Raw genomic sequence first — 13,382 nt, 5'->3', positions numbered from 1 at the left:
AGAATGATAAAAAAGATGTACTTAGCTTAGGTAGTATTATGGGATGCTACCTTGGCCTTGCACAAGTATGCTTAGAGGTGGATTATGAAGTGGTTCACTTGAATATGAAATACTAAGGGTTGAATATGAACGTATGATTATGTCTTATGTTGACTTGTAATATTATGATTCTTATCTTATGATTATGTTATTTCATCTTAGGTTTATGTCATATTGTTGACTAATATTTTGAGATGTTTATGTTGGTATATTAGCTTTCATACTTGGTACATCTTGTACTAACACATATTTCCTACATTCTAATCAAATGTAGCGTGTTGGGAGATTGAGTTGCTTGGAGGATAGAGTCCTAAGTTCAAGAAGATTGAATATAGGTGAGTCCTCATAGCTTCGAGGACAAACCTTTTGTGTTTCCATTATGTATTTTTCTTATGTTCTAAGACTTTATATGGGCTACGTCACACAAAATTTATTCATATTATTCGTAGATGTCTTGAAACAATGAAATCAAGAAGACTTCGGCTTTTATGAATTGCTTTTTAACTCTATGTTCAAAGAAAGTTTTAAATTCTTTTGTTTTCTATAATTTAATGTTACAATGTGTTAGGGATTGTATGCAATCCCTTCGGGGCCAAGTAAATCATATCACGTCTAAAGGGTGCTCTTGGGCGTGAAAAACATTGAATCAGAGCATAAGGTTTTGGGAAAACTTTAGGATGTCTCAATCCATGTCTAGTAGAGTCTTATTCATCGGTGTGAGTCTCGACACATCTATGATAGGAGGCTATGGTATGCTTAGGAAAATATCTCACTTCTTGATTTTCTAACTCGCGCCATAGAGTTTGGCTTTAGTAGGCATTCTAGTATTTGCCTATGATTTCACCAGGTTATGGCTAACACTAGGGCGAATGCTAGGAGGGAAGGAGAAGACAATGGGGATCAAGGATTCCTCTCCAAGTCCAAAATCAAGCTCCTCCTCAATTTCCTAATGACCCTCCAATTGGAAATGTCACTCTTGCATAGTGTAGGGCTTCTATGCAATTATTAGCTCAAGCCTTGACGGCACAAGCCAATAGAGAGGTGGTGGCTCTAGCAAACCCTATAGGGGAATGGGTTCTTATAGGATTAGGGAGTTCTTGAGGATGAACCCTCCAATGTTTAGTGGCTCCAAGGTGGAGGAAGATCCAAATGGGTTCATAGATGATGTTTATAAGACACTTTCTATCATTGGGGTAACTACTAGGGAAAAAGCAAGTTGGCCGCTTATCAATTGAAATATGTTGCCCAAATTATGGAAAATTCTAGGTCGCTAGAGGTGGTTCATATAGACTGGAAGCTTTTAAGTCAGCTTTCCTTGGGAGATGAGGGAGGCTAAGTTGGAGGAATTTGTTAATTGTAAGCAAGGCAACATGAGTGTTAATGAGCATGCCTTGAGATCCACTCTTTTGTCTAAATATGTTCCATCTTTGGTAGAGAGTCTTAGTGATTTGAATAATAGGTTCATCAAGGGGTGTCTGAACCAGTCTAAAAAGAATGTCATATGGCAATATTTGTTGATGACATAGATATCTCATGCCTCATGGTTTTTTTCAAACAAATAGAGGAGTCAAAACTCAAGAAAGAGAGGTCTAGGGAGAAAAATAGGTCTAGGAGGGGAAATGATGGGTTCGATGTATAGTTATGGTCGATCTAAGAATCGACAAAAGTTTTCCCGGCAAGGTTATTCTAATGCTCCTAAGTATGAGGATGATAGGGCAGCTACACCTAGGTCTCAAGGGAAAGGAAGTGAGTCCCTATGTCCCACTTATTCTAGGTGTGGTAAGAGGCATGAGGGTAAATGTTTGACCTGTAGTGATGGTTGCTATGGGTGTGGTGAAAGTGGCCACCTGATGAAGGATTGTCCTAAGGCAAAAGCTACTATAGCAAAGGGTAAGAATGTTTCCCGTGGTGGTACAGATGATGGTGCTCAAAAGAATAATAGTTTCTATGCTCTCCAATCTAGAGAAGACCAAAACTGATCTCTTTATATCCCTTTCCGGTATGTTCTTCTTGCTTGTTTTAGAAAATTTTCAGATTTTGTATTTTATTACTTGATCAGTTGTATTGATGTTTAGAAAAGATCCAAGGGGGATAGTTTGCCTATTCCATGAATACTTTACATGATTATGTGTTGCTATGGTTCTTTATGTATGCTTATGAAGTTGTGAAGGTCTTGTTATAATTGGCATTTTGTTCTCTCTAGTTATAGCATCTTTGAGTCAAGGCGCATTTTTAGGCTCCATGAAGTTGTGTTGAACATGTTGTGGCTAGATTTTAGTTTCTCCTTGGAAATAAGTAATATGACTCTTGTATGCATTTTGAGTTGCATTAGATACGTTCAACTTGGAATTGAAGTTCACATGTTTGGGTGTGCATTCAAAAATAATGCATACACGATGGGCTGCTAGTTTAAGAGTTGTTTCCTCTAATAAGTGTTTAGGAAGGACATTCAAGGACTAATATTCCCGAGGGGGAGATATTGTAAAACCCCCAAAACTAATAGACCAAACTAGAGCCACATGCTAGGGTTCTAAGGAGTGTTGGTTGAGAAATAGAGTCGTAGATGAGACTTTACATGTTTAGAATGAGGATTTTAATGGTTAATATCAAGTTATGTATTATACCTAGCAGTCTAGATGAATTTAGGAGGTTGGTGGTGCATGGAAAGGACAACCACCAAGGCAAAAGGGCAAGCCTAAGACAAAAGGCCAAGGTTGCCACACCTCGGTAGCTACTGCTCAAGGTTCACGACTACCTTCACGACAAGTGGTGTGGACCACGGTCCGTTAATGGGTCCTTGAAGGTGCCTTATACACTTAAAAAGTCAGGCCAAGAGGCCAAGACACTTACCCAAGCTCAAGAAGAACTTCACGAGTCGTTGTCTTGACCACGGCCCGTCAAAGTACCCGTGAAGGTGCCTTAGAGTTTTAGGGTGGTTGAAGGGTTGGGGGAGCTATTGTTGAATGGACCATGGGCACCACCACGGACCGTGGTTCCCTTCACAGACCTTCCAAGTAATCGTGGTGCCTGGGATGAGGCTGTTCAGTGAGGGACGCTTGGGTAAATTCCTATCGACTAGGTTTAAGTAGGGGTCATTTGGGATGTATTATATTCGCCCAATTAGACTATTTTAAGTCATTAACCCAAAAATTTAAGTCACTTTATATTATGATGCTTATCTTATGATTATGTTATTGCATTTTATATTGACTAACCATTTGAGATGTTTATATTGGTATGTTAGCTTTCATTCTTGGTACATCTTGTACTAACACATATTTCCAACATTCTAATCAAATGTTGTTTGTTGGGAGATTGAGTTGCTTGGAGGCTAGAGTTCTTAGTTCCAGAAGATTGAAGATTGTTGAGTCCTCAAAGCTTTGAGGACAAACCCCTTATGTTTCCATTATGTCTATTTCTTATGTTGTAAGACTTTATATGGGCTGCGTCCCACGACTTTTATTCATGTAATTTGTAGATGGTTAGAGATAATGAAGTTAGAAAACTTCTGCTTTTATGAAATGCTTTTCGACTCTATGTTCAAAACAAAGTTTTAAATTCTTCCGTTTTTCTAGATTTTAAGTTACGAGTATGCTAAGGGCTTGTACGGTACCCCTTCTAGGTCAAGTACATTATGTCACGTCTAGGGGATGCTCTTGGGGCGTGACATTGACAAGTTTAATTATTTGGGTTTCAGTATTGTCAGGACTCTAATAGACGTGAGCTTTATACTTCAAAAGAATAAACGTGAAAGTGACTCACAATTAGACTATGCAAGAGTGTTGAGAAGTTTAATATATATTATGAACTATACACAACTAGATATAACATGTGATATTAGTTAGTTGAGTCGGTGCACGAGCAATCCCAATAAAATCATTGTAGGGAAATGTTTATTTGCAAATCATCCAAACAAACATGTATTGCTTACTCCACTATGGAATCTGAATTTATCGCTTTAGATAAAACATGTAAAGAAGCTAAATGATTTCGAAATTTCTTAGAAGATTTGTATTGGACTAAACCATCGACACGTGTATGTATATATTGTGATTTTCAGGCTGCAGTAGGTAGGGCAGGGAGCATGATGTACAGCGGTAAATCTCGTCACATAAGACAGAGACATAATATCGTTAGAAAACTACTCTCTAGTTGAATTATCACAAATGACTATGTAAGGTCAAAAAAAATATCTATTGAAAGGACATCTAAGAGGATTAGTTTAAGACCTAGGACAAGTCAAGCACGATAGTAACTCTGCCTATCATACTGGAAATCCAAAGAGTTAGGTTCAAAGAGATAAAACAAAGTTGTGTTGGACGGTCTAATATTGTCAAATAATCTAACCCATTCTCACGATGAATACAATGTTTAACAACCAACGATAAAGCTTATATTGAAGTTTTGAAATGGTTTCTAAGTTTGGCAAGGCATGGCAAAATAGTTTCTCTACGGGAGTAAACATTCAGGAATCACCTATGTGGGAGTGAAGTATAATCCGCTTCAAAGAGAATGTTAGTAAAAGCTGATTCTCTAAGTTCTCATAAAACCAGGAAGTATTGTTAAAAGGCTGGTTGTGTTACTTATATTGTCTAGGTGTACATTAAAGTTGAAAGATTCAAAGATATCAGATCTACCGATTAATTGAGTGCATCTAATGTAGGTTTATTACAAAAAGTTCAAAGGGAAACTCACTTATCCTGATGCAACTAGTCTTTGTTTGTAATCACACACTAGTCCGTGTATATCTATCTCTCGCGTAATAACCATTCCCATTCATATGAGAGATTGTTGGATTTTGTTTATGATGTGTGAATGGATAATGGTATATATAAAAAAATTGGTGAATTAAAAATGTGAAAGTGTTGCAAGTATGAATGAAGTTATTACATTCATGAATACTCATGATAGATCAATGCAACATTTTCGTATTTTCATGCAACCATTCATATTCCTAGGCTACTTTTTGACATATCATACATGAATCATTGTGGTACCTATAGGCTATAAATATATGATTCTTTCTCAGATATTGATATAAGCTTTTTAGATAAGTTTTTTAAACACGTTTACAAGAAGAAAAAACACTATATTGTGAGAAAAAAAGTTTCTGCTTTTCCAAAAACTTCAAGTATGATTACAAGACATTGAGTGATTCGTTGGACAACAATTTGAGATAGTACTATTTGTTTGTCATGAGTCATTTTATTCAAGAGAATATATTTCATAACCTCGAGTACTTGAGGGGAATAATTTTCTTAAGGAAACTCTGTGAATTCATAGGACTTAACTCTTCTTTCTTTCATCTTGTTGATTATATGATTTTGTTTCCGAAATTTATTTAACTTCTAATTGTATATATCATTATTTATATGAAATTTGATTGAAGTTATTTTGTTGGAAAAATAGATTTTGCACTACAAAAAACTTAATTCCTAATCCTTCTTGGCTTGCACTTTTGGGTTCCATACTTGCTCCTTTCGTCCCCTTTATTGTTGTCAACATTTTTCATATTTCATTTGTCTTTATTCCTGAAAATCATTATTAATCACCTTCTTTCCTTTGTCCATCTTTTACCTTTGATACATCTTTCAATTATTGTCTCTCTCCCCCCCCCCCCACCCTCCTTCTGATTTCTTTTTTTCTTCTCCAAGATACAATTCTGGGTTGATAACATAGCATTTTTTTTCTTATAATAATCTTGTAAATTACATGTCTTGCAATACTTTGGCATGTAATGGTATTTTATTGGGATTCACTATGCATAAGATGATCTCTCCTAATTTGTTTGAGACCTCCACATTAATCCTTCTGGGAATTTCTTTAGTGGATCAACCTTCACTTTGACCCTAGCACAATTAAGGTGTGTCTTATTGATAATAGGCGTGTCAATGTGTACATGTTTACCTACAACTGAAGCGAGAGCAAAGACTGCATCTTTACCAAAAAAAAGGTGGGAGCAAGGGAAACGAGATCCACACAATAACAGTAGTAGTTTTTTTCTTCTAGATAAATAATTAATCCTACTCAAGAGTTCTCATAGGATAAGAATAATGCGTATGCGTAATATGGAACTGTGACTTTGAAAGTAGACTAGCATAGTACACTAACTTTGAAGCCCTTATTAGTATACTTAGCAAACCAATTCAATTACAACATATTGTAAATTCTCTTTTATAATCATCTACTCTACCTCTTATTCTACAAAAAAATTCTTGGTTCTCCATGCAAATAGGCTATTTGTTTCAATTGCATTGGTGCTTGTGCTACAGAAAATAAATTCATACAGTTAGCATATGTCTTTTTTTTTATAAAGCAATTCCACTAGGCAATGTGTGTCTAGGTCTAGTTTTATTAGTAAAGAGAAAACCATCTCAATGAGAAAAATACAAGTAAGAGGGGCTAGGCATTACCTTACTAATCTTAATAAGGTAACAAACTTTTACTAATTAATAAACATGAAAAAAAATAAAAGCTAGAGAAAACTAGATATTCTGTGATGATCATAAAGTTTATAATACACTCTGTGATGATACTATAAATAAGGATACTTAAATAATGCAAAAATAAAAAATTTAAGAATAAAGCTGAGTTATCAACCTCAATCTTCATTTAATATATGTAAAAATTAAGAGAGATAGATTGTCCGTATAAACTAACGAGAAGTATTTCTCTTTTGTCTTCTTCATCAAATTTGTCCAACATAACTTGATAGTGCTTCACTTCTTTTTGGATTTACTGGAGCGTGTTGTTGTTGAAATTGTCATATGATTTTGCTTTGTAAATCGCATTGGTAGGTACTTTGGATTAAATTCCTCAATCACCTTACCATCCCAACAATGTTTCCTTTTATCATGTGTCTTCTTTTTGTTTTTGATGCTTCCACGTGCACATCATATGTCATTGTAGGTGTCTGGATTATTGGTGGTGTTAGACCAACCTCCACTGGTGGAGGCCATGACCAATGACCGGTGCTAGCATGATCGACAAAAGCAAAACTAGGTTTTAGGATTCTTAGGGTTTAGAAAACGTTTTCAATAGAAAATTGTTTTTATCATAGTTTTTCAAGGTGATTTAGTAATCCCAAATTTATTTGAGTAACTTTCACATATAGCAAACATAAAAATCATATTTTTATGTTTTACCTATACTTTTCATAATTGCATTCCATAGCAAAGGTTTATGTACATTTCACTATACATATACAAAAAAATAGTTGTATAATTCGCTATACACAAAGAAACCACTTGTTTAATTCATTATACATATACAAAAGAAAGAAGTTATATATGAAAGATCAATCGTATTATTTGTGTATGTATAAAATGAGAAAGAGAGAGACGAAAAAAATTGAGCAGATGAATATTTGTATTGTATAATTATGTGTATAGGACGAAGATATATGTATTTGTAATTGCATGTACAATTTCCTCTCGCTTTATAAAAATAGACACAATTTATACATTTCGTTTCTGTTTGTATAAGCGATAGAGACAAGGGTGACAAGCGAGATCTGATAGACGGTAGAGAGGGGAACAAAAATATATGTATATATATAATTTTCTTTCGCACTCTACAACACAAATACATTTTATACATTTGTGTTTGCATAAAAGCGAGAAAGGCAAACGACAAAGGGAGCGAGCGAGTGACAAATGAGAGTTTGAGGGAGAGAGACGACTGACAAATAGTTTGCTACAGAACACAATCAAATTAAAGTGTGACTAGATCATTTAATTTGATTTATTAGTTTTTCATATTTTTTAAATTCTCTTTAACCCCAAATTTTTATTTTATTTTTTTTAAAAAAAATAATTTTGAAAAAAAAGAGGAAGATATTTATGAAAAAGGGTTAGTGGAAAAAGCATTTTTTTAAAAAAAGTACAAACGACACGTAAAGTATGCACGGGCACATAACAAATAGGCATCCAACACGGTGCACCTAATCAGTACGTATCCTTCGTTGGCAAACAGAAAGAGAAAAAAGAAGAACAAAACAACTCCGCAATTTCCCATAATTCAATTTCTCTTTTTCTCTTTCTCTCTCTCCCTTCGGCGATCTTAAACTCTTATCTGGTCAGTTCTTAAAGCCCTTTTTCCTCTTTTTTTTTTTGTTTTTTATTTTTTCTGATTTACAGTTTTTATTACAAATCTTTTTGTTGTTTTCGTGGATCTATCGATTACTTGAAGAATTGGGTAATTTTTTTTGCTTGATTTTGAACCAAAATCCATTATTGGGTGTATGGTATAGGTTATGCTTGTAAATTTTTTATGTCGATGAAGCTTTATGAGTAGTTGAATATTTTTGGGTCTTGGCTTTTGTACTACTCTGGTACAAAAATTAGTTAGATTTTTTCAGTTTTAACCAAAATCTATGTATTTTACTTTGTTTTTTTTTTGTGAAGTTAAAACTTAGGTTGTCAAAACTCAAAGGGTTATAGAAATCTAGTGGTTTTTTGACCATGTTTAGTTGTTAAAGTTTTGTTAAAGTTGTTTTTGTTTTCGAAATGAAATTGATATTTGAAAAATAGGGTTGTGTTTGGGCATGAATATAAATTGGAGTTGTTTTTTTACTTTTTGTGAGTGATTTGGAGTGAAAATACCCTTTTTTTTTAAAAATAAATTCTTGAAAACCCGAAATTTTATGGCGAATTGTGTTTTAGGAGTTCAATATGGAAAAAGTGAAAAAATTTGTTGCCTGAGTAGTGTGGTTGAATTATTGGTTCCTGTTTTCGTTAGTGGTTGTAGGTATTTTTGATTATCTTGCTCATATTACCTTAGTGAAGGGGAATAGATATAGGTTATTCATATAGTCTACCCTAACTGATTTCGGATGGAGTGCAGGGGCGGAGCTAGGTAGGGGCGAGGGGTTCATCCGTAACCCCTTCGGCAAAAGATTACACTGTATGTTGAATCCCTGCTTCTTTGTGTGTTTACTTTTTCATATTTTGAAGTCCCTTTGTGACAATTCTGGCTCCACTTTGGTGGCGTGATGTATTACTTGCAGTCTCTTATCCATTCGCACTTGTGCATTTTCCTTTTTGCTGAATATTGGTCTGTTTATTTTGTCGGATGAAAACATGTATTTTCTCTATCTTGTTTCTTTTTAACTGCCAAGAGGAGCTTCATGGATTCTTGCTTGTATACGGTGTGGATGAATCCTTTGGGTACTTGCTCACTAGCTTGAATAGTCATCCTCAGCCAATATCATGTCTATCTAATGTTACATGGTTTATAGCGAGCCAAAGCAAAGAATATGCTTCCGTTTCGCTGTTGTCTTCACTCGGGAGAAGCAGGTTTATGAGGTTTGTTTTGTAAGGTTTGTATTGATTCTGTTAGTTCTGTTGTGTTTTGCACAGGTGTGTTGACAATATGGAGCATAATGAGACGGGATGCCAACCCCCTCCTGAAGGTCCTATTTTGTGTATTAACAACTGTGGCTTTTTTGGAAGTGCTGCAAACATGAACATGTGCTCCAAGTGTTACAAAGACATGGTATTGAAACAAGAACAAGCTAAGCTTGCTGTATCATCAATTGAAAACCTTGTCAATGGATCGTCTGCCAGTGAGAAGGGAATGGTTATTGCTGGCCCCGTAGATGTGCAACCTGATACTATTGAAGCACAGTCTATAGCTTTGCCATCATCTCAAACTTCAAGCTCTAGTGATATGCCCGATGTAAAGGCTAAGGTGGGTCCTAACCGCTGTGGCACTTGTAAGAAAAAGGTTGGCATCACTGGATTCAAATGTCGCTGTGGTAACCTTTATTGTGGAGCACACCGCTACTCAGATAAACATGACTGCCTGTTTGATTACCGCTCTGCTGGCCAGGATGCAATAGCGAAGGCCAACCCTGTTGTTAAGGCAGAGAAGCTTGACAAGATCTAGAAGGGGAGGGAGTATTTGGTGATTTGATTTGGTCTCGAAAAGGGTCCTTCTTTGATTGGCAAGATATATCTTGAGATCTTATTAATCCTGGGGGACGCAGAAGAAAAAACGATATGTGCATGTTGAAGAATTATTAGGAGAATTTGTGTGTTTGCTCGATTGTCAGGTTTTTCATTTTGCTGGTTTGATAGCACTTTGATTATGTCTGTCATATGTCGTTCTTACTCACCTGGTATTCTATCAAATATTACATGTCTTATGTGCAAATCTGGATATCATGGAAAACATCCATCGACTTGGTTGTGTTTTGTCATTGTAAATTTTTCTGCATGATCTTTTGTATGTATCTATCCAATTTTTCGTGCCATCTTCAGTTCATTGTTCATACCTGTATTGACTGAAATCATCTGAAATTTGGTGATTTTGTTTAGTCCAAAGGGTCGTCCTCTTCTTGGCAACATATGACATGAGATCTTACTAAACTTGGGGGCAAAATTAAAAGATTTCTGAAGGTTGAAGCTTGATTTGGTGAATTTTTTGTGGTGTCTACAGTTTCATTCTCTCTACTCGTTTGATATCACTTTGATTCGTCTATTATATGTCGTTCTAACTTACCTGGTATTCTATCAGATATATTACATGTCTAAATGGTGCATATCTAGATAACATGGAAAACGTCCATTGACATGGTTGTTCTTCAGTGCTAGGTATTATAAACTTTGCTTCATGATCTCTTATATGTTATAGATTTCTGAAACCACCTCTGTACTTTCACGCGGTAGTTGTTAGATCTGTGTACACTATATCCTTCCAGAAACCCCACTTGACGGGATTTCATTAGGTATGATGTTGTTGATCTCTCATATGCTGTCATCCAAGTTTCAGATATCATATCCAGTTTATTTTGCTACTAATTGGGAGCTTGAACTTCACTGTATCAAGTTATGTGCGAGTCCATAACATTATGGACTAGTCATGTTTACAAAAGCAGATACATATTTCACTAAGCTTTTGCACTTTAGTATTTCATTTTAGAAACCGGGAATCTGGAAGGTAAGGTTTGTCCGAAACAGGTTACACAATGCAAAAGCTGTGTAAAAATTTTCTAAATCTGGATTATGGTATGAATTTGAGAGATGAACAATGGAGTGGAAGTGAAAATTTGTTATGATAACCTTTATATGGCAACATTTGAAGAGGTCATTTGATTATTGAGATTGGATAGACAAATATACCAATGAGATTAGTTTATCCCACCTCTATATGGTAGCTAAAAAAACGGAGAGGGCCTAAAATGCCCTTCAACTCTTTGAATTGGCATAAAAGTATTATCCATCCATCTGTAGGCTTCCAAATACCCCTGATGTTGACTTTTTAGCTTAAAAAATTCTTGTGTCTAACGGATCATATTCATTAGGTGAATGAAGGGTAATATTTTATCAAATTATATAGTAAAGGGCATTTTATGTCCTTTTCTGTTAAAATAATTTTAAATTATAAAATATAAAAGCTCACATGATTGATTTGATTTTGAATTTCATGGTAAATTAGAAATAAAAAAGGTTAGCATGTACTCTTTACACTTTCTCCCACCCCTTGCTAGAGATGTTCAAAATCGAATCGAAATTGATAAGTCGAACTGATATTGAGTTTTGATTTATTGGTTTTGATAACGGTTTTGATTTTTTTTGTTATTGGGTTATCAGTTCTAAATGGTTTCAAGCTTTTTCTTAACGCGTTAACTGATAACTCGATAATAAATTAAATAATTATATTTATACCATTTTGTATATAAAGTCCTCGATTTAGAGTTTAATTTTCTATTTTTATTTTTGGTTGTCTCAAACACTTGATTATTTTACAATGTAAAAGTGTTTGCTTTTGAACAAGAATTAACTTGTGAGCTCAAGTGTATGGTTTATTGTTTTTTCACCTTGTTCCTAAGTGATTTTTAATGTTTTTTTTTGTGTCAAATTTTAACGGTTAAACCAATAACCGAACTGATAACGATTAAAAATCGATAAACCAATAACGATAAGTTAATATCTTAATGGTTCTATAACGGTTTAGCATCTCTGATAGCCAATAAGTCAATCCGATAAACTTCAAAATCGAACTTAATCGGTCGATACACATCACTACCCCTTGCCCTTTACTTCCTATCTCTTCAATTTCTTTTTTTTCTTTGGATCTTCTCCATCGTTTTAATTTATTTTTGTTTCAATTTATGACAAACTAAGAAAGAAAAAAAGAGGAAAATAACAGTGCATTCATATAAAAAATAATTAGTTCAATAAATGCGGAATGACCTGCCAGGCCTCTGTACTTGGCTTCGTTTGCCAGGTGAACCATTCTACTCATCACTTTACCCAATGAACTCTTAAACTCCACGAAACTTTTGTTTTTAAATCCCTCTAACCATTGATCAGATTTGTAATATGACTTAATTGAACAAATATATAATTCCACGCGTTTTGAAGCAAGTGAATACAATATTTTTATTTTAAAATTATCAAAATTATAAACAATAATAATATTTTTTAAAAAAATATTGAGAACTCCCTTCTTCACTCACCCCAACCTCCACCCCTAACCCCTCTCTTCTTCTTTTTTCAGCATCACCCCACCCCACCTTTTTTGTCCTCTTCTTCTTCAACCTCAGCCCCCACCCTCACCGTTCCCCGCCCTACTCATTTTCTCTTCTTCTTCTACAACCTCAGCCCCCATCAACCCCAACCCTTCCCTCCCCTGGTCTTTTTCTCTTGTTCATCTTTGATGTACACGTTATCACAATAAAATTGAAAAATAAAATAAAATAAGTTTTTGCAAGAAAATATACCATTTATCATTTTTATAAACTTAATTCTTTAAGATCTATTACCACATATTAACATATTTTTTTTCACTGAAGTTTTCTTGACATCTCTTTTTAACAAATCAAAATAAATAAAATTTAATTTGAAATTTTTGAATGTGAACTATGAAGAAAGATGAAAATGGTGATTTTTATTTTTAGAGAGAGAGAGAGAGAGAGAGAGAGAGAGAGAGAGAGAGAGAGAGAGTTACATGTTTTAAAAGTATTATTTATTTTTAAATATTTAATTTCTTATGTGTCATCAGAATAATAATAATAATAATAATGATGTTTCATTAAAAAATGATGTGGTATTTCAGGTGTATAATGAGTGTATTACACACGCATCCATCGAATGAAAAGGGGTCTAAAATATTGTGTCTGAATGAGTTTAAGGGTTAAGTTGACAAAATTGTAAGCATAGGGATCCAACTGACAAATCGAGTCAAGTACAAGGGCCTCTCAGGCTATTTCGTCGTTCAATAAAAGATGACTTAATTAAGCAAATATCTATGAATATTACATTTTTCATTTGTGTATCCGAAATTCGAAACAAAAGAATGAAAATAATCATTTCTCTTATCCCGACGCTCATTCCCAC

General features: G+C 34.5%; 1 protein-coding gene across 3 annotated transcripts; it reads left to right on the top strand.

Annotated features, from left to right (window-relative positions):
• Window positions 1-7,987: 7,987 nt before the first annotated feature.
• On the top strand, window positions 7,988-10,294 carry SAP3 (A20/AN1 zinc finger protein). Of its 3 annotated transcripts, none has more exons than NM_001320158.1 (3): window positions 7,992-8,115; window positions 8,884-8,943; window positions 9,399-10,262. In NM_001320158.1, the coding sequence occupies exon 3, from the start codon at window positions 9,412-9,414 to the stop codon at window positions 9,925-9,927; it is 516 nt and encodes a 171-aa protein (NP_001307087.1). In that variant the 5' UTR covers window positions 7,992-8,115; window positions 8,884-8,943; window positions 9,399-9,411; the 3' UTR covers window positions 9,928-10,262. The 3 variants fall into 3 exon arrangements, with proteins under 3 accessions (NP_001307088.1, NP_001307087.1, XP_069155267.1); XM_069299166.1 differs by having other exon boundaries at window positions 8,094-8,235; window positions 9,399-10,294; NM_001320159.1 differs by lacking the exon at window positions 8,884-8,943 and having other exon boundaries at window positions 7,988-8,115.
• Window positions 10,295-13,382: the final 3,088 nt, after the last annotated feature.

This window comes from Solanum lycopersicum, chromosome 1, assembly GCF_036512215.1.
Source record: "Solanum lycopersicum chromosome 1, SLM_r2.1".
Lineage (NCBI taxonomy): Eukaryota > Viridiplantae > Streptophyta > Magnoliopsida > Solanales > Solanaceae > Solanum > Solanum lycopersicum.
Note: the sequence above shows the minus strand (reverse complement) of the source record. Positions and strands in the feature narration are given on the sequence as shown.